The following is a 19,382-nucleotide window of genomic DNA, read 5'->3' as shown; positions in this document are numbered from 1 at the left end:
TTTTTTTTTTTTGTTGAATGTTTTTCAAAAAAAAAAAAAAAAGATAAAATAATTAATACCACACGATTAATAATTATTATAATTAAAAAGTTCCGTCGATATCAATCTCATAAAATAAAAATGTGAATTTTAAGAGTCAAAATGTTTATTAAATACCTAAATTTATATTTAAAAAATTATAAAAGTATTGACAATCACAATTATACCGACGGCTTTATTTGTAAACCAAATGATGGATGGAGAAATTTACAAGTTACAATAAAAGAAAAATCAAAGGAATACCATAAACAGTTCAACAAATTAGAAACTTTTCCTGTGACAGAGAATAAAGCTCAGCTAAACAGGAAGTGTTTTTTTGGTTTTTGGTTTCTCTATTTCCTGTAAAATGTCCCTTTTCTAAGCTCTCTCAAGTTGATTATAGCTTGTAGCTGTAGCACAAACTCAAGCTACATGAACTCAATCTCAATCTCACACACACAAACCAGCAAAAGACCCAAATTTCTATAATTCAATCAGCCACTCAATTCAAATACAGGCTACACAAACGCAAGCTTCTCAGTTCTATGACATACAAACTTGAACTTATATACCAATTATGAGCCCCACGTGAGACATCTTATTGAATAAATGTAATCTTCATTCTCCAGAAAATGCTTTCACAAAATACTTTTTTTGTTTTAGTTACATTGTTCAATAGGATAAAGCTAATGAACGTTGACAATGTAGTTTTGAGAAGCACAATATCTTACAAAACGAATCCCATTATTCAAAGCTTTCCAGAACTTGAATTAGGTGATAATGGAGGGATTCAAATATTTGGGCAGCTCTTGTCCATGTTTCAAGCAATTCTGAGTTGCTGTGTCGCTGTCCAAGATTGATCAGGCTCTAACTGGACCTTCCCAATCTGTATGGCTCCCCAGAAAGGGGGCAGAGGATAAAAGAAAGTAAGAAATAAAAAAGAGTTCTAAATGTTACTTTGGAATTAAAGAAATAGTGAACGGCTGGAAGTTGAAAAGGCTTGTACTGTTTCAATGTTCGTCAAAGTTCGATTCTCATCGAAATCAGTAGGTTTGAAGGATTTATATGTTGTTGTTGTTGTTATTATTCAGATTTAGTGGGTGAATTTTAGAGTATATATCAAATTTGAAAGCAATACTAAAAATTAAAATAAGTTTATATATCAAGAGACTTTTCCCAAAATATCAAGGTACCTTAGCATTCTCAACACAAACGAAATCCCTATAGCATGCTTCCATCTGCAAATGTGGGTTCCATAGCACTGCATCTGACCAACTGCATTGCAATTGGAGAAATGGAACCATAAGTTAAATTCAAACAGAGAAAAATAATAGTTTGAAAGCTAAACATATACCAAACAGAGCATCAAATAGATCCAACTCACTTTGTATTGCTGATAATTATGTTGTCACCCAAGCCATTATCCAGACTCAATTCTCCAGGTGCATCAAGATAAACACAATCAACAAATCCAGGAAAACTGACCACGTCCCTGCATGATCGGTAAGAAAATCATATGAAACATTTCCTATTTCATAATTTCAAGTATCCAAACCAGTTTGAAGAACTTTGACTAAAGAAATATGAGATAAACCTTCCACTCGAGTCATGTATTCTAGGAAGAGAACGTGAGGGAAATGCTCGAGTGAAGAGAGGGAGTTGGTATGTGTCAGGAGAGTATATTTTGTAATACGAAAGTTCGGGGGCCCTCGAGTCATTCTTTTAAGCAGAGTATGTATGTATGTATGTATATAGGAAGTGAAGACACTGGCAATAGGCTTGTAAATAGTATTTTCGGAAAGCCTCAGACCTCTCGATCAACTGAAACCTATGTACTTTTTTTTCTTCTTTTAATCGACTAGATAATCTCTCCCTCAGCTGTTCTATCAAAACATTTGGTTTAAAGAACTCAGGTAGGACATTCATAATTGATCATTTTCACGTCTTGAAAAATCAAGTTCTGAGTGAAGATAGCATCATTTAGTTTTTAAGGCATAAATGAAGGGTTTGTTTAGAATGACTTTCTAAGTGCTTAAAAAGTGCAAAACTATTGTTTTTAAGCACTTAGAACATTATTCCAAACACAATACTCTTAAGAAGACCTCAGTTATTACTCATGAAAGCAAAGGAAGACCAATTGATTGGCATCAAGTAACAAGAAACAGCTTCATCCTACTGCATGTGTACATTGTAGAATCTAGCTGATAAACGACCAAAAGAATTGATATCAAATTCAACACAGTATGTATGTAGAAGAAACATTTTAAAATAATATATCACTAACCTTTCTTCCACACCCTCCAATGGGTTGGCGGGGTCTGGATCTTTGTTCAATGTTTTACAACCCTTCAATCCCTCAACTTTTACTCCGGTTATAGAAGCCTGCGTGACAATGGAAAGATTGTTATTCAGTATGCAAGAGTACGGTTAATCAATGGTAAGATATATATAGAGAATATATATTCCCACATCCTTTATTAATTTCAAACAATTGATTAAATTCTTTGCCAGTTTTTCTCTTCTCCCTCTCTTTTTCTTTTTTCAATTTCCACATCAATCTTACTATGCAGCATGCACATGATTTTCAGTTGATCTTGGGTAGGTAGTGATCACCAACAAAATTCTGGTACCAATTAACATGCAATTGAACGATACAGAAAGGCCACCCGTTAAAACACTAAAATGAGTTGGTGTACTTACATGGAAGTAAGTATGCAACGCCGTAGTAAATGAAAATGGCTTGTTGTCGGTATTCTTAATTATTAGCTCAGTGGAAAGGCTCTTATCACCCAAAATAATCTGCAAACAATTGAAAATAACTGTTAAAACAACTGCGATCATAAAGAATCAGAACTAGATTTTGTAATATAGAGGTTAGCAGAACGAAAAAGTAAAATCCAAGCACAGATGTTATTGATCAGCGTGAGCAACAGCTAACCTTGAAAAGAGCATGAAAACTGAAATCCCACATGGAACGACTATATGAATCATCCTTTAGTTCAAGAGTTACACCTGGATTGTCTTCAACACTTTTGGAATCAAGGATGGACCAATCCACATTCCTTGCAAATCCATGCTGTCAATATCAATAGTTATAATCACGAGCAAGTCACATCAACTTTTTTAGCACAACAAATGTGGGGGAAATGGAGATTTGAACCTCCCAACCAGGAGTAGGAGTAGATGTCAATTATTGTTGAGCTATGCTCGTTTTGTGCATTTATCATATTCATTAAGTCTCATACTAACGAATATGGTGAAAGCACAAAATAAGATTAGAGAAAGGGTAAATAGAAGAACTTATGAAGGAAAAATCACATTTAATAACAACTAACATCCAGGCTGTGCATCATAAGCTCAAGGGTTTGATAGAATGAACATAATGACATATTTTTTTGAAAAAAAAGATGCATTTATGAGCTTAATCAGAGATGACTAACCATTTTTCTCACTGAGAACTATAGTTGTCAATAGCTCTCCTTAGTAAACGGATTAATTCAATATGACCAAGGAAAACTAAAAAGCACTGCTTGCAGAAATAAAGTGATACCTGTTGTATAGGGCCAGGTCCAAATTGTGGGAAACAATGTGGAATGCCTCCACTGTCACAAAGAAGAACACTGTCAATACTTTCAAACACATCTTTTGCAGGTAATTTAGGCCTTTTCCTATTGATAAAACAGTAATCTGGATCTTAAAAAATGCTACATCAGATTCAAACTCTCGTCAATCTTTTGATCCATTCACGAGGGACTCGGCAATTTTTCATTATTGCCGCAATTTTTCATTATTGCCGCATTTTTCTCTAACCATTAATATAGTATGCAATCTACAAAGCAAACATGGTTTTATCTTCTTGGAATTGGCAAATTCAAAAGGAAGGGATGAATTCAACTATTAGACACAAAAATTGGAACATATGGATTCACTTATTTTCTTGGAATGAATATGCTACTGATACGTTTAGAATAAGGAGGAAAAGAAGAAATGAAAATCAGGGCGGAAGAAACCTGATTGGTTTTTTCTTGTTAAAAACAGCATCTGGTCGAACAAATAGGACATCCTTGCCATTTGCGAGTCTCCAAGATGTAATGCATCCTCCATACAAGTATACATCAGCCTCACTGAAAATCGATAAAATATCATGTACACTTCACAACTTCATTCCGAAGCACCACAATGCAATGTGAAATTTAAATTGCAAAACGTCAAAACAATAAGAAAAATCATAATCAAAATCCGTTCTGATATTAATGAGAAGATCGAAAGTCCTCACCTACCAAGCGGAGAAGTGAGCACAACCTTTGGTAAATTTCCTTCGCCTTCAGTAACTTTCACCCCCAAAGTAGAAGAATTTCCTCCCAGACTTGCAACAGCAACGCCCCTGTATCTGTGCCTAAAGCGCTCGCAGTTTTGGAAGAGATTTCACGAATGATTTCAATTGAAATTTCTAAGCAAAAAGTCCACCCTGAAAAGGGAACTCACCGATTTACTCGACGAACGGACGACGGATATGGGGTGGGGAGGGCGATTTTCATGGAAGATATCGACATTGTTCCCCGTCTCGAAGAAGATCGAAATTGCTTGATTCAATGCTCCGCACAGAGCTAAAATCACCTCAAATCCATTTACTTTCAGTCGCTGTGGTCGATATTCATTGACAATGCTGCTAGGAAATACGGATATTCTCTTCTTCTTCCTCTTCTTCTTTCTTTTTTTTTTTTTCTTTTCTTTTTTTTGTCTCTAAAAATTTAAACAAAATTATTATTTTTTTTTTTTTAGAACAAGTGCTCAAACTACCCTTACAAATCTACTATTATTGTTGTTATATTTTTTTATCCTCAAATTAGATATTATTAATTACGTGGAAAAGAATTGTGCAATAGTGTGGAGATAAATCAGTCGTCAAAATAAAAAATTAAGTTAAAAAATCTATTATTTCTTAATTGGGTTCTTATTTTTCAGAAAGCAGGGTTTAGTGGTTCGGTAGCGCACTTCGAAAGCTCTAGGTCAGCGTCTTCCCTCTCCCTTCAGCTCAGCATGTGCGATCGACCCAACTGAAGCTTTTGCTTATCGGACCGCCGTGCATTTTCGCCCATGAGGTTTTGAGCTTCATTTCATTTCGTGTGTTTTTTGAGGTTGATTTTGGGTGGATGGTGAACCAAGCGAATTTTATCAATTGAGGTTCTGCTGGAATTTACTATTGTTTCGTCATGCATCGCATAATTTTGCTCTTTTGTACTCTAAAAATTAGTTAACCTTCACTGCGGCATTTCCTTTGATTGGTTGAATGGGTTTAGCTCTCTTAACTCCACTCTATAGCTCACATGTTGAACCCTGAAAGTGGAATGAATGTTCTAGAAAAATTTGATTGCGGGTTGAAAGTTTTATCCAAATGGGCTGCGAGGGAGGATGAAAACGAATTTATTCTACTTGTCTCTCTATGCATTTTCTCTTTCTTCTCTTCTCCTCGCATAATTTTGTTGACTGAGAAAGAGGATCAATTACTGACTATTGGAAGAAGAGACTTGGGTTATGGGCTAGTGAGGACGTTGGGCTCTAAGGGGTGAATTGTGAGATCCTACATTGGTTGGTAACGGGAACGGCACATTCCTTCTAAGGAGGTAGAAATCTCTCCCTATTAGATGCGTTTTGAAACTTTGAGGGGAAGCTCAGACACCAAACAGCGTGCCAAGTAAGGACAACTTCATTATATAACATTATATAACATTTCTTCCGCTCAAAGGGGTGGATTATGAGATCCTACATTGGTTGGTAAGGGGAATGGCACATTCCTTCAAGGAGGTGGAAATCTCTCCCTAATAGATGCGTTTTACAACTTTGAGGTGGAAATCTCTCCCTAATAGATGCGTTTTACAACTTTGAGGGGAAGCTCAGACACCAAACGGCGTACCAATAAGGACAACTTCATTATATAACATTTCTAACCACTGCTCAAGGATAGAACACCCTGGAAATTTCAAGAGAAACTTTATATTCTCGTTTATACATGACTAAATAATGGAAGGTAATCTATATAGCATACCAATTCTCTTCATCTTGTTGATTGGTGCAATTTATGGCTGATGCTCGGATTCTTATACAGTGATAATTTCTAATTTATTATGATCAATTTTTTTCAGTTTCTGTTTCTTAATCTTATTTAAAGTGTATCTAATACTGTGGTTTTCAAAACCATTCAGCTGCTGATTCTGTGGCTCGGAGAATACAAACATATTAGTGATACTGTACGATGATGATTTTGTCGGGATTGAGTGGCAAACCCTCAAAATGTTGTCCTCTGAGACCTAGTACTAGGATTCAACGTGAGCTGATTTCATCTTTTCCCAATGGGAACTTTAGAGAAATTATTGATTTGCAGTATCTCAAAAGGTTCTGCTCACTAATACACGCTATTGTTCTGATGTGGTGTTTCCAGTTCACCCTCATTTAACTTGTTTAATGCAGAAATTACTGGACGGGTCCTGCTCTTAGATGCAAAACTCTCCAAATTCGACACACTACTAAGTGTGCATTTGATGCTTCCTCCAGAGATCTTGCAAATGATTCTGCTGGTATTGTTCCTATTCCCTTGTTGAAATGGTATTAGACAACAAAATTATGTGGCTTGAAAGGGAAAATTAGAAGTTTGGGGACCGTTTAGACTAATGGTTACAACCCTCAAGGGTTAAATATTCAGATTTGGAAATTCATGATCAAAATACTCTTAGAAGGTAAAAGTTCATGGCCAAAACTATGATTTTCTCTGCTAGTGCAGCTGAATTCCCTCGAATTCATGTAAGGGATCCATACAAACGGCTCGGCATAAGTAAGGAAGCATCAGAAGATGAAATTCAATCTGCCAGAAACTTCCTTATTAATAGGTACGCAGGGCACAAAGACAGTGTTGATGCCATTGAAGCAGCTCATGATAAAATTATTATGCAAAAATTTTACGACAGAAAGAACCCGAAAATTGACCTCAAGAAAAAGGTGAGGGAAGTCAATCAGTCACGGGTTGTGCAGGCTATAAGGAGCAGGTTTCAAACACCATCTACAAAATTCATAATCACGGCATTAATTGCATTTTTAGTTCTTGGCGTTCTTACCATTCTCTTCCCAACTGAGGAAGGCCCAACCCTCCAGGTTGCTGTATCACTCATAGCGACGTTCTATTTCATACACGATCGACTGAAGAGCAAACTCCGAGCATTCCTTTATGGGTACGTCCAGAATATGCATATCGTTCCCTTTTTTAACTTTATGAATGAACATAATATATCTTTTTTTGTTGATTGATTGGCTACTCTCCTTTCCTACAACCATATAGAACAGAATTCAATGGTTTCTGATAAGATAACTGAGTTTAATTAATGGGAGTTTTTTTTTCAATGGTACAGGGCTGGAGCTTTCATATTCTCATGGCTGTTGGGAACCTTTTTGGTGGTATCTGTGATCCCCCCTGTTATAAAAGGATTGAGAGGCTTTGAAGTAACCACTTCACTAATAACCTATATCTTACTCTGGGTTTCATCTACGTATTTAAAGTAGCAGAGCAAAGATTTTTTCTATTGTGAGGTTCGAATTTTTCTGGGGCCAAAAGCGCGAAGTGTATTAAGCTTCTTTCTTTTTTTTTTAGCCTGAGCCATAAGGTGTGGACTTTAGCGAGGTGAGGCACCATGTCGTATGAAAAATAGTTTTCATTTAGTCTATGGAACTTTTTAAGTTCAATCTCAAATCATAGTTTCGTCTACAGTTCTATTATTTAGTTGACAATATAATTTTTGTACTTTTAAAATTATAATGATCAGATATGTGAATAAATATATAATTGTCCTTTTTATTCACTTGTATTGCCTCATTTAATCAAAATTGTTACACTGAAAACATTACTAGAAATAATAATCAAATGAAAAAGTTAGTTATCTAATAAGCGAATAAGAGACATCCGCTGAAAAATTTGGCAAAATTATTAATAGAATAATTTAACAACTAAATCTGACCACGATTTTTATGCAAGAGATTAAAAACTAATATAATACAGCAAAAAATATATTTTTATTCTTGGATAACTTATAACTATGACAATGATCTATGTGAAGTTTAATTTATAAATATTAATGATTTATAGAACGATTCTATTCAAAGAAACAACATAGAGTTATCAAGAAAAGGGACATTTCATTCCATCCATTATTGAGTTATGGTAGGATAATTACATAAATGGCCACACAGTTTGGGCTCTCTGGTTGCATCAATAGGATGATATGTCCTCAAAGGAGCGTATAAACATCTGCTTTAAGGATATACATAAAGAATAGGATGGAATACTGAGAGTGATTTAGCAGTCAAAGCTAAGCATCAAACATATTTCCTATTAATAGAGGCTTGGCACTCCGACAGCCAAAGGTCCATCTTTTTCACTAACTGCTGCCTAACTTTGTAAACTGTAGCAGGGGAGGTACAGCTGTGAGCATCACCTGAAGAGACACAGAGAGAGATCAAATTCATGGCAAGGAGGAACAAGTAGATTGGACATAGGTTTGGTGGGGGAAACCCGTCGCCCTTGATGGGTTCGAAATTTGGAATTTAAGGGTTCGCAACAAAACTCAATTACCAAAATGGCTTTGGCATTTTCCTTTGGTGTGGGATCAAAGCGAGGAAGTACAGTCCCCAGCCTTCTAAGTGGCTGGCTGTCGGGTGGAGTCAAAGGCTCTTACAAGAATCCTTGGAAAGAAATAGCCATTGAGAGCTCCCTTCCTTTTCTGATTTAGTTGTCTCTGTTGTGGGCTATGAGAAGGAAATGTATGTGCTTGCTGTGGAGTCTTTGATAGGAGAGGTACAATCGAACCTCTATGGGAGTCAAGAGGGGGTCTTCTAACCTGTGTTCCCCTATTAGGTTCAATGTTTCTCGTTGTGCATCCCGTACTTACTCTTTAGATCTCATTTTACTTTAAGTTCCTTTTTGTGGTGGGACGTCATTTTTTTTTTTTTCTCCATAAAAGTCGACTTTTAACTATCGTCAATCTGGCATTGGATAAATGACCTCCCTCTCCTCCTCCCCCAATAAACGTAGGAGTTCTATATGAAATAAAATTGACCACCAGAAATCTCAAAGCTCGAAATTCTATCTTATGATTTGTAGACAGAATGAAGAGAAGGATATAACGGAAGACCTTTACATACCTTCAATATTTGGTGGAGATTGAGGACATCCTCGCAAATCAGTTCCATGACCACAGTTGCGACATGTCAAGAGGTACGATGGCACTGAGTTGAAATAAAAATATATATTAAAAAGGGAAAGAAAGAAAAAAAGGAAGAAGAATTGTAAATGACACTGGCCTAATCAAACTCAGTATCGGCATTACTTTAAATTAAAATGGCCATTCATTTATGTAAATATCTTCTTGACTTGATTTAACAAAAATGAAACTCCTTAGATGAGACGAAAACATTTCCAGGCAAACCCACAAAACAATCCAGAGTAACTAGCCTGGCCAAAGACTAAGATCATTCTGAGGCCGAGAAGTTCACATATAACTATTTTTTTAAGAGTTAATAATTCAGAACTCACTGTCTGGAGATGGTATTTGCTTGGATGCATGGCGCCAAGGATCCTGCGAACCATTTGTAAAAACTATTTTTGAACCTGCAAAAAACAATATTTTTTTCAAACTACGTGTAAAATAAGACTTGAACCAGTGTCATTGTCCTGATCTATGGAAAAACAAACAGTTGGTCATTGAAAGGTAAAGCTTATCTACAAGGGAAAAGCTTTGGAAGTTTTGTTGAACTGGCCAAGAAGTGCTTTCATACAAAGTACTAAAAATAAGAAGAAATTTCAGGGATCAGGGTTGAAGTAACTGGGTTCTAAAACTTAAAAGCATAGAACCTATTGTATAATACACTAAAGTGAAGTAGAGGTAGCCAGAAAAGAAGTCCCGAGTACACACCAGCAATTTTTGTGCCTCCATAGTAAATATTGGTAGTGTCTACATCAGGATAGAGGCCCTCTCCGAAAACATTTTTGCAGAGATCCAGATGATATCTGTGGTTACTTGAGTTATTTGTAAACAAATAGCTGCTAAAAGGGAGTATGGAAATATGATAAACTATCACAATCACGAAATCTATGAAGAGGGGACTGGAAAAATACCTTATATCAACTTTGGAGGATCGAATGCTATCATTTGCAGGTGCTACCTGAAAATATGCAACTTCAGTACAAACTTGGAACCACCACAACCGGTCAGCACTATCTTCACCCAGAGTGGTGTTTTTCAAGTGTTTCTGAATGTAAGTCCGAACGTTTGAACCAAAACTTCCAAGGAAATAATTTTTAACGTATTTGGCATAGGCATCCTGCAGGTGAAAATGTGCCATTCACGGTGTAAAAATGTCTCAGAAAACGTTGATAAAGATAACATATGTATGTGAAAATATGCACATTCTGAGCAGAAACCCGATTATTATCCTTAAAACGTGTCCATTTAAAGGACACTGTAGTGTAGAGGGAGGTCGGAAATCATTTATTTTGCATGGGTTTGTTGAATGTAAACTTGTTCGACATGGCTTGCCCAACTTTTAGTTTAAACCTTCAAGCAACATTTTTTATAGACCAGACAAATTTGGCAGCTATGTTAAGATGGCTAAACAAGTAAATTAACCGTGGGATGGAAACAGAGTTTGATATGTTTGTTCGGGTATAGAAACAAGTATATCAATGTTAGTTATAGGCAAGCAGATGCTAATAACTAAATTCTGTGGCCTTTTCAAAAGGCCATCTCCTTTCTTGTACTTAAAGCTCTTTTTATTTTCCTTTTTCTTTGATTTTGCAAATGCTAGATAATACACAGAGGCCAGCCACAGCAAAATAGCTAATTGGCTGCTAGCACGGATAGAACCCAAAAAAACATGGTGCAGTGGCTAGCATTCCTTCGACCAGTTTTTCTATCTCATCCTTTTAATTGTTAAGGTCTTAAATGAATGGGAGATGTCCCTTTCAGCCTCGTTGAGCACTATCGCATGTCCATAGAACATTAGGGTGGCAAACAAGAGGGCATTCAAAACACTTCAAGATTCTATTGAGAACCTCTTAACAGATAAATCTACTATACTATTAGTTGGGTCACTATTAGTGCTTAAAATCTAACAACTATTGGGAACTTATCTAGAGATTTGAGCTTGATGATGATCAAAAAAGTTCATCATATTCCTTAATTCTTGAGTTTGAAGGATTGGATGTCTAGTTGCACTTCATTAAGAGAGGAGTAATAGAATTTCTAAGTGGAAGACAAGTTTTAGAGTGGCACAAAGTTCATATCCTGGCTTCTTTTGTAGGCTTATTTTTTACAAAAATTGTACTATTCCTTCCAGATATTGAAGGATAGAACTTCTAACTGCTTCATTACCTCTAGACTTTTAGTTTTTGTCCAATTTCTTGCTCATTCTTAGTATATAATATAGTTCCTCCATTTTTTATTAGGAAACAAAACCGGCTATAAACAAGTAAAGCATAAAGGTAAGAACTGAGAAGAAATACATGAATGAATACCACTAAATCCTTTCCCGCGTTCTTTGCTTCAACAAGAGGACAACACAATTTATCTGGATTTCCATACTGAAACTGCACATGTTTAACAAATTAAGATAACCAACATTAAAAACTGAAAATTCTTACAGAGAGGCTTCAAAAATTTAAGTGTACCGCCATAGCAGCAGCATCTGCCAGGAAATAAAAGAAATCCCCATCCACTTCCATCTGTAAACACAGGGTAGATATCAGAAGGAAAATATGAGGACTACAAATACTGTGTCCCACTATAGATGATTATATGGAAAATCGACCTCTTCCGCACCAAACAATGCCTGTACTTCTTCTTTGTTGATTGCAAACCTTTGCTCAACAAGTTGATTGGTTTCTTGTAAAGCAGCCTTACAAGCTGGACCAGCAGACTCGCCAATCTGCATAGACAACACAGGATATTGTCAAAAAGAACAAAAAAAAAAAAAAAAATGTTATTCTTGCATAGAATCTGAAGTTGATCGAATCAGAGCTCAAGAATGCATATAACCAATAACATGTATTTGAATCACCTGTTGATCAAAATCAGTGAAATTAAAGACGGCAAGGACAACAGCAGAACTTGCGAGACTTCCACACGTTAAATGAGGAAACTTAAGTTGAAACCAAGCACTAAGAGCTCCTGAATATGAAACACCAAAAACGAACCACGGGTTTTCACTCTTTCTGTCCAGTTTCAGATTTAAGGAATCCTGCAAGTAAATCACCAACAGACCAACAGACCAACATTAGTTTACATTAGGCTGGTGAAGTCATTAATTGTTACAAAATAAACTATATCTTTAGGAAGTGAAGTGCAGAAATCCAATATCCTGTTATATTTTCCTATTATTTCACTTCTAATTTTCAAAAGAAGATATAATTTCACTTGATTACGAGTCATTTGACACATGCAAACATACAAGTATTCAATCTGATTTTTCAATCACATAAATTGAATATAAGCTATACTTCAACTCTTCCAAGTAGAAGGATAAGGAAATGAACTTCACCTTTTAATTGATGATATAGCTACAAATTGGATAATAATTACCTGATAATACTGACGAAAAACAGCCAAATCAAACAAAGCTTGCTTGGATGAAAGATATCTCAAGTTATTTGTCGTCAATGACTTGAAAGGAGAACTCTTCCCATAGTAGCGATGCTCAAGAGAAACAATGGCTGCTCCAAACTTCTTTGCCAGAATCTGCATAACGTAAGTGAACAAGAAAAAAGAGATGACCTCTTCAAATAACTTAAGGAACTTGAGAAGAAGATAGATTTCTCTGTCACTCGCTCACTTTCTATCTTACTCTTCTTTATCTATCTATCTACAAGAACTCCTAATTAACGTAAACAACCCATAAATATCATGTCCGCAGATTTACCCTCATTTCATCATTCCGACAAGAAATCATAAACACATCTCTTCAGATATGACTGTCGAACGTACACTTAGGTAATCGTTGGCAATCCCGTTGCAGGGGCCTTCACCACAGATTCTAAAAAATATTGGCCCGTCCGGTATCCGAAAGTAGTCAAGGAATTCAAAATAGCGCTGCTGAAACTTGTGACGGTTCTGTATATATCAGCACCCAAGATGAGAATGACAGACGTAAATTGAACTAACAAGCATGAAATTCACAAATACAAGAAATTGTAAGAGAATTGAATTACAAGATGCCACGGTCGCGACGAAACTACAGATATGGAGGGGAACGAAGCAAATAGAAAATTCGTATTTCAGAGTGATACATTGTCATAGATAATTGTTCATACCGACTAAAAATGCATATAGGTCAGAATTTAAGCATAGAACACTTATATCAACCATATATTGAGCTCCGACTTCTCAAGTTCATTTCAGACAAACCAGGATCAAGCCAAGTACGCTTGACAGAACAATAATCCCGAGTCAAATCCAACAGTCATCAGATGTGATGAATCCAATTGAAATGGAAACTAAGGCAGAAGAAGAGAGAAGGCAATTTTACATAATGAGAGAAGTGATCGAGGGTCTGGTCAAACCAAAACTCCTCCTGGGTTAAGAACTCGCTTCTTGTAGACAGCCACCCAAGCGTCACATGGCCGTTTACGAAGGCCGATGAAAACACCGCCATCGCCACCGCCAGCCACAATCGAGCAACCATCACGACCTTGCTCATGATTTATGATATCGACACCAATTGAAAATGAACTAACAAATTGCAAGTTTTGTAGACATGCATGTGTATGTTTATATAGTTTCCTCCCCTCTTTTATTTATAGATTCAAATCTTTTATCTTTTAGTAAATAAATATATAAAATCTTAATTATGATAGGTCCATGTAAAAAGTTATTTGTTCTGATTTTTCATTTACAAGTCTATTGTTCATATTATTATTATTATTATTATTTTATTCATATTAACTACAACTATTAGTCTGAAATTATCACTCTCAATCCCTACTTTTCATTTATCCCACGAGCACATTCTCTTTATTTGCATTAGCATTCATTTGATTTAATCACACTCAAAACCACCTATTTCCATTCCATTCTCGAGGAAAATTGTGGTCAATTCCATTTTGTATCATGTGCATATTTTGTCTCTGATTTTACCAAAAATGTGAGTGTTCATATACACTTTTTAATCCATGAAAAAAATATTGGTAATAGTTATATTAATTTTATTATTAAAATTTGATGTGGCTTTTGTGAAGAGATTTAAGCCCATTAAAGATTGTTATTTATTAAGAAACAACAGATTTAAACCATATTTTTGAGGAGTGGGCGGGTGAGTTGTGCACAGAACCAACTCTATTTTCTTTCTTAGCCAACGTTGACTCAAGTTTTAGTTAGATGATTGGTTTAGAGTTGTAAACCGAGTCGTAAACCACGAACCCACCCCCAACCAACAAAAACAAACTCTTTTAAAACTCATGATACTCTAGTGGGCTTCTTTGATATTAAGGTGGAAAAGATGAGAACTCGAATTTTGATTCTCTTACTGTCCAGGTGTTTTTTGTGCGGTTAAAATATTGGAGTAAAATTAGATCCAATTTTAAATTTGGTCCATAAAAATTAAAATTTATATATATATACTTTTAAATTTGTAATAATTTAGTCACTAAACTTTAGTCCTCGTTAAGATTTGATAAAGTTTTAAAATAAATTACCAAGTTTAAATTATTAAATAATAAAAATCAACCTACGGTACAAAATTGTTATAAAGAAATAGATTAAATTAGAACTAAATGGATAATAATAATTCCGTTGAAGGAAAAAGAAAAATTAGACTCTATATTCACCTTTTCCATCCATTATTTTGAAAAAATAATAAAAATTGACGAACATAAATCCACTCTACATCAACTCCCTTTCAGCTACTAATTGAGCTCGTGATTAAGAACTTAGATTGAGCCACAACTATTTATTATAGTTGGCAAGACTTGTTCGGAAAATCATCATGAGCTGGTGCTTTTGCATTCAAAATTCATTAGAACAAGTAGAGTTTTCGGGTCTTTTAATACTTATTTATGTTAATAAAGTCATAAAATAAATAGTGAACCAAAAATGGAGAGAAGAGCAATAAATAATGGCAAGCAAGCTTCCTCTATCCATTTCAGTTCTCACCTGAACTCCGAAGTAAAATGAAAGTAGGCGCTTTTTTCCAACCAAATACAAAAGAAGGGGTGTTTTATACCATCCTTCCCTCCCAACCACGGCTGCTGGATCTGTCTCTAAACTTGTAATATTACAGCACCTGCAATTTCACTAAAATGCTCTGCTTTTCTCTTATCTTTTGCTTTCAAATCTACCCAACCACTTCTCTACAATGCTAAACAAGCTCGCCCCCCTCACCGAAACAAACAATGTCGGTTTCCACTACGAGCAACCGAACCACTTCTGGTTTGAATCGGAAGGGAGGGGAGGACTGGATGCAATGGTGTTAATGTGTCATCCAAATTTATACTTCACGGTTCGTGATCATAGATCCTGAAAAAGAAACCCAGGTTTCATAGATACTACACAGATGCTCGCCTTGGAATATAATGTAATATATTTGAAAACAGTAGTTGATCATGTGATACTTTATAGCAGACAAGGATAAGAACATGGTATCCATTCATTTCACATTAGTACTCGGTAAGAGTAACTTTATTATCGTTATTATTCTTATACTTTGATTCCTTAAGAGTAACTTTATTATCGTTATTATTCTTATACTTTGATTGTTTGAGTCAATAACCGTCCAAGCCCAACCCCACCACACTTAAGGTTTTTAAAACATCGGCTAGGAAAAGGTTTCCACACTTATAAATAATCTCCAACCGATCGTGAGATCCCACGGAGAGGAGAACGAAGTAATTTTTATAAGGGTGTCCCTAAGAGACACTTCCCGATGGGGGTGGATTGTGAGATCACACATCGATGGGAAAGGAGAAGGAATTATTCTTTATAAGGGTGTGGAAACCTCTCCCAAGGAGAGGCGTTTTAAAGACCTTGAGGGGAAGCCCAAAAGGGAAAGCCCAAAGAGATAATATATGCTAGCAGTGGGCTTGCGCTGTTACACTCACCAAAACTATTCACCAAAACTATTCTCATGGGACAAGTACTTAGTCTTACATGGTCCTTATTGACTGCTAGGCCACCAACTCGGGGTGTGGTTTGTAGTCACCATGATTGAGTTAGATTTAGAACCATTCCATGTTTTGGAATCTAGAAACAAACAGTTGACACTATGGAGGAAGAGATAAGGAAAAGCAGTTGAACCTGATTATTAGCAGCCTGCCCATGGACCCTTTGAGGCTTCATATTCAAATCGATCATTTTCGTATCAGTCTCTGCATGACCATCATCATTAGCCTCCCGAACAGGCGATAATCGGTGATGATTTCGCTGGTTGTCTTCCACGGCGACTTTATGCGGCAGTGTCTGGTTATGCCCTCTACCAATATTATTGGGAACCTTGGAATGTGGAGACGGCTCACCAAGGTTTATAGGTTTGTCTCCTGGAAACTGAAAAAAAACAAGTTCAAAGTTCCAATTCTTATGTAGCTGGAAAACACACAAGGTCGTATCGCAATCTATCGACCAACCTCAAACCTCTGCCTTAGCAAAAGGTATCTCTTATGTGTCCTTTTCCCTCCAACATGAACGACCATGTCACATTGCAAACAAAGGGAACTTCCATCTATCTCACAGTAAAAGAAAGCTGCAAGCAATTTACATCCAAGTTAACTAGACTGTCCCGAATCGCGGTACATAACAAAGCTAACAAGTACGAAAAACAGAAGGAAAAACGTCCATACCAGGTGCATTCTCGCATATATCGCAGCGGGGGACATCACTGGGACTTGCAAGGCCAACTCTTACATGTCGACTTGCGAGTTTATTGCACAGATGGACCTTTCATAACAAGTTTACAACATATTTATTAAGATTTCAGCTTCAGCTTTAAGTTTTTCGATATGAAACAAACACAACTTAGAGGACAGCAGCAAGCAGGAAAGAATTTGATGGCATAAAACTGAGTGAGAATAATATACAGTCACATCAAATATCAATCTATTATCCTTGAAAAGGGAATCGATAAACTCCCGAGCTACACTTGAATGACAGTGTAACAGCCTAGGCCCACCACTAGCCGACATTGTTCTCTTTGGGCTTTCCCATTCCCCTCAAGTTTTAAAACACATCTACTAGGGAGAGTTTCCACAAAATGCTTCATTCCCCTCTCCAACTGATATGCGATCTCACAATCCACCCCTTGGGGGCGAGGGTCCTTGCCAGCACACCCCCGATGACTGACTCCGATAACATTTGTAATCAGTTCAAACCCACCACTAGCAGATCAGGCTTTCCTTTATGAGCTTCCGCTTAAGGTTTTAAAAGCGAGTACTAGAGAGAGGTTTCCCTCTCCAACCGATGTAGTATCTCACGGACAACCACAGGAGGTCCCGACATCAAAACCAAGTGGTCAAAGATCAGTCAAATTATCATCCAAGCAGACAAATCCTGATGTTAAATATCCAACAGAACAACCATCAGGCACTTGTTTTATATAAATTCAATGAGTGATCATGTTTCTGTGTCAGTCAACATGAGAATTTGTCCTTTAAAGATAGATTGCTGAGAGAGATCCAAGGCAATGCAGAATATGAAGCATATTTCTTGCTGAATTGACAGCAACAAAAGCCTTCCTCCAAAGTCACCTAACAGCCACAGTAAGAGATTCCTCTGATCAAGTACAAGATCCACCAGCAATGCAATTATCAAATGCAGACACATATCTAAGGACAACCCAGAATTCTAAAGGGCCAATAATCCATGATTCAATTATCAATCCACCAGATTCTCATTGCAGAAGTGAAGTGGTCACAGTCAACATAACGCAAAATCAACCCATATGGACAAAAATCAAAGAAGACAAACAAAAGAAAGAAGAAAGAAACGAAGAGAAATACCTTCTCATCACAAGAGCGGCAAAGGGCGGCTTCGTCAGCAGCACAAAAGACGATAGCGGCAGCGCTTTCACAAGAGTCACAAAGTGTTCTCATAATTGAAGCTCCCCACTCTCATTTCCTCTCCCAACAAAATCAACCACACTAAAACTACAACAGCAGCGCCTTCATATCCCCGCCCTCATCCACAGACACGATGAAAAAGAAAACGAAAACAAACCCAAAAACAACTGCCCCAAATAAACCAAACCCCCACAAATTAGAAACCAATAAGAACAAGAACAACAAGTTCCTGACCTTTCCTAGACCAAATTATAGCTCCATTAAAGATGGGCTTGACGTTTGACAACGAAAACGATGGTGGGAAATGACTAGGAAGAGAGAGAGAGAGAGAGAGGGAAATGAAAGCAAAGAGGATCGAAACATAGAAAATTGAGAAATGGGGTTGGATTAGCGGGGCCTGGGGGGGTAAAAGAAGATTCGAGAAGACAATTGGGCTAAGGGAAACAAGAATAAATAGGAAGAAGAGCACATGGAAGGCAATGAAGAGAGGGAAAAACGGAAGATCTTTTTGTCAAATTAGCACTTGAAAGAGGGAGCGAAATGGATGGCCACAAGTTTTGTAAGAGGAAAGGGAGGAGAGTGGAGAAATGAATGGCGTTCTCCGATTATTCTCATCCACCAGTTACATATCTAACGCGGGTCCCAAGCTTTTTTGTTTGTTTATATTGCCACAGCATGCTCTGGGTGTGTGGAGATTGGATGCAAATGGATGGATGAATGGGAATGGATGGTGGAGATGGGGTTTCGTTGTTAGATTACCCTCTTCCCTTTGCACGTGGTGGCACTGCCCGCGTCTTCTTCAACAATTGTTATTTGTGGTTCAGATCCATCGCGCTTTTCTCGGTCCAATCGCACTCCAAGAGCCGTGCTCTCTATTCTCTCTGTGTTCTTTGTTTTTTTTCTTCCTTAACTTTACTTGTTTTCGTTTTCTTAAATTGAAGTTATTTGTGGCTGTTTTTTTAAAAACAAAAAGTCAATTCATCCCCTTAAACCTAAAAAATTATATCAATTAAAAATTTGAAACTTCGATAAGAGCAAGAGGTGAGTTACCCATCATAGTCATGTTCGTTCAGATTACTCGTGATCCCATGTCTATTTATTATAATTTGTACATGTATGACATTTTATTAAAATGATGTCTACATCAATTAATACTAATTTACTTCAAAATGTAAGATAGAGGAGATACGCCTAATTGTTAGCTTTTTCTACTTGTATTGTATGCTATTAATATTGTTGTTGTTTATTGCTTCCTAATCCATGATCTTAAATTTATTTCCAAAAA

At 36.6% G+C, this 19,382-nt stretch overlaps 4 protein-coding genes across 6 annotated transcripts; 1 reads left to right on the top strand and 3 right to left on the bottom strand.

Moving 5' to 3' along the window:
- Positions 1 to 621: 621 nt before the first annotated feature.
- On the bottom strand, positions 622 to 4,763 carry LOC111447657 (putative glucose-6-phosphate 1-epimerase). 2 transcript variants are annotated; one of them, XM_023086933.1, is made up of 10 exons: positions 4,504 to 4,763; positions 4,295 to 4,408; positions 4,029 to 4,142; positions 3,569 to 3,620; positions 2,957 to 3,094; positions 2,719 to 2,817; positions 2,303 to 2,400; positions 1,403 to 1,510; positions 1,212 to 1,293; positions 622 to 904 (listed from the first exon to the last, which is right to left on the bottom strand). In XM_023086933.1, exons 1-10 carry the CDS (start codon positions 4,569 to 4,571, stop codon positions 839 to 841), a joined length of 939 nt encoding a protein of 312 aa, XP_022942701.1. In that variant the 5' UTR covers positions 4,572 to 4,763; the 3' UTR covers positions 622 to 838. The 2 variants fall into 2 exon arrangements, with proteins under 2 accessions (XP_022942701.1, XP_022942699.1); XM_023086931.1 differs by having other exon boundaries at positions 4,295 to 4,414; positions 4,504 to 4,762.
- Positions 4,764 to 4,909: 146 nt separating this feature from the next.
- Positions 4,910 to 7,771, top strand: LOC111447658 (protein CHAPERONE-LIKE PROTEIN OF POR1, chloroplastic-like). 2 transcript variants are annotated; one of them, XM_023086934.1, is made up of 5 exons: positions 4,910 to 5,120; positions 6,222 to 6,411; positions 6,487 to 6,593; positions 6,797 to 7,241; positions 7,419 to 7,771. In XM_023086934.1, the coding sequence occupies exons 2-5, from the start codon at positions 6,272 to 6,274 to the stop codon at positions 7,567 to 7,569; spliced, it is 843 nt and encodes a 280-aa protein (XP_022942702.1). In that variant the 5' UTR covers positions 4,910 to 5,120; positions 6,222 to 6,271; the 3' UTR covers positions 7,570 to 7,771. The 2 variants fall into 2 exon arrangements, with proteins under 2 accessions (XP_022942702.1, XP_022942703.1); XM_023086935.1 differs by lacking the exon at positions 4,910 to 5,120 and adding an exon at positions 5,127 to 6,046.
- A 457-nt stretch (positions 7,772 to 8,228) lies between these two features.
- Positions 8,229 to 13,773, bottom strand: LOC111447726 (probable serine protease EDA2). The gene is made up of 12 exons (XM_023087032.1): positions 13,582 to 13,773; positions 13,041 to 13,166; positions 12,639 to 12,794; positions 12,118 to 12,297; positions 11,869 to 11,985; positions 11,729 to 11,782; positions 11,576 to 11,647; positions 10,178 to 10,383; positions 9,975 to 10,069; positions 9,596 to 9,670; positions 9,205 to 9,288; positions 8,229 to 8,498 (listed from the first exon to the last, which is right to left on the bottom strand). The coding sequence occupies exons 1-12, from the start codon at positions 13,750 to 13,752 to the stop codon at positions 8,380 to 8,382; spliced, it is 1,455 nt and encodes a 484-aa protein (XP_022942800.1). The 5' UTR covers positions 13,753 to 13,773; the 3' UTR covers positions 8,229 to 8,379.
- Positions 13,774 to 15,154: 1,381 nt separating this feature from the next.
- Positions 15,155 to 18,700, bottom strand: LOC111447727 (B-box zinc finger protein 18-like). Its single transcript, XM_023087033.1, has 5 exons — positions 18,038 to 18,700; positions 16,883 to 16,979; positions 16,670 to 16,785; positions 16,344 to 16,589; positions 15,155 to 15,566 (listed from the first exon to the last, which is right to left on the bottom strand). The coding sequence occupies exons 1-5, from the start codon at positions 18,128 to 18,130 to the stop codon at positions 15,558 to 15,560; spliced, it is 561 nt and encodes a 186-aa protein (XP_022942801.1). The 5' UTR covers positions 18,131 to 18,700; the 3' UTR covers positions 15,155 to 15,557.
- Positions 18,701 to 19,382: the final 682 nt, after the last annotated feature.

This window comes from Cucurbita moschata, unplaced genomic scaffold, assembly GCF_002738365.1.
Source record: "Cucurbita moschata cultivar Rifu unplaced genomic scaffold, Cmos_1.0 Cmo_Scf00009, whole genome shotgun sequence".
Lineage (NCBI taxonomy): Eukaryota > Viridiplantae > Streptophyta > Magnoliopsida > Cucurbitales > Cucurbitaceae > Cucurbita > Cucurbita moschata.
This window is presented reverse-complemented; position numbering and strand designations above follow the sequence as displayed.

What these genes read in the sequence shown, in the direction of transcription:
- LOC111447726 (XM_023087032.1), bottom strand. Translation starts at nt 13,752, where the DNA reads ATGAGCAAGGTCGTGATGGTTGCTCGATTGTGGCTGGCGGTGGCGATG. An exon ending in ACGCGGGAAAGGATTTAGTG is followed by an intron (nt 10,384 to 11,575) that starts GTATTCATTCAT and finishes TTTCACCTGCAG; the next exon opens with GATGCCTATGCCAAATACGT. An exon ending in ATCTCCACCAAATATTGAAG is followed by an intron (nt 8,499 to 9,204) that starts GTATGTAAAGGT and finishes GTGTCTCTTCAG; the next exon opens with GTGATGCTCACAGCTGTACC.
- LOC111447658 (XM_023086934.1), top strand. Translation starts at nt 6,272, where the DNA reads ATGATGATTTTGTCGGGATTGAGTGGCAAACCCTCAAAATGTTGTCCT. An exon ending in GATTTGCAGTATCTCAAAAG is followed by an intron (nt 6,412 to 6,486) that starts GTTCTGCTCACT and finishes TGTTTAATGCAG; the next exon opens with AAATTACTGGACGGGTCCTG. An exon ending in TCTTGCAAATGATTCTGCTG is followed by an intron (nt 6,594 to 6,796) that starts GTATTGTTCCTA and finishes CTGCTAGTGCAG; the next exon opens with CTGAATTCCCTCGAATTCAT.
- LOC111447727 (XM_023087033.1), bottom strand. Translation starts at nt 18,130, where the DNA reads ATGAGAACACTTTGTGACTCTTGTGAAAGCGCTGCCGCTATCGTCTTT. An exon ending in GCCGCTCTTGTGATGAGAAG is followed by an intron (nt 16,980 to 18,037) that starts GTATTTCTCTTC and finishes TTGTTATGAAAG; the next exon opens with GTCCATCTGTGCAATAAACT. An exon ending in TGCTAAGGCAGAGGTTTGAG is followed by an intron (nt 16,590 to 16,669) that starts GTTGGTCGATAG and finishes GTTTTTTTTCAG; the next exon opens with TTTCCAGGAGACAAACCTAT.
- LOC111447657 (XM_023086931.1), bottom strand. Translation starts at nt 4,571, where the DNA reads ATGTCGATATCTTCCATGAAAATCGCCCTCCCCACCCCATATCCGTCG. An exon ending in GTTTTCATGCTCTTTTCAAG is followed by an intron (nt 2,818 to 2,956) that starts GTTAGCTGTTGC and finishes AATTGTTTGCAG; the next exon opens with ATTATTTTGGGTGATAAGAG. An exon ending in ATAATTATCAGCAATACAAA is followed by an intron (nt 1,294 to 1,402) that starts GTGAGTTGGATC and finishes ATTGCAATGCAG; the next exon opens with TTGGTCAGATGCAGTGCTAT.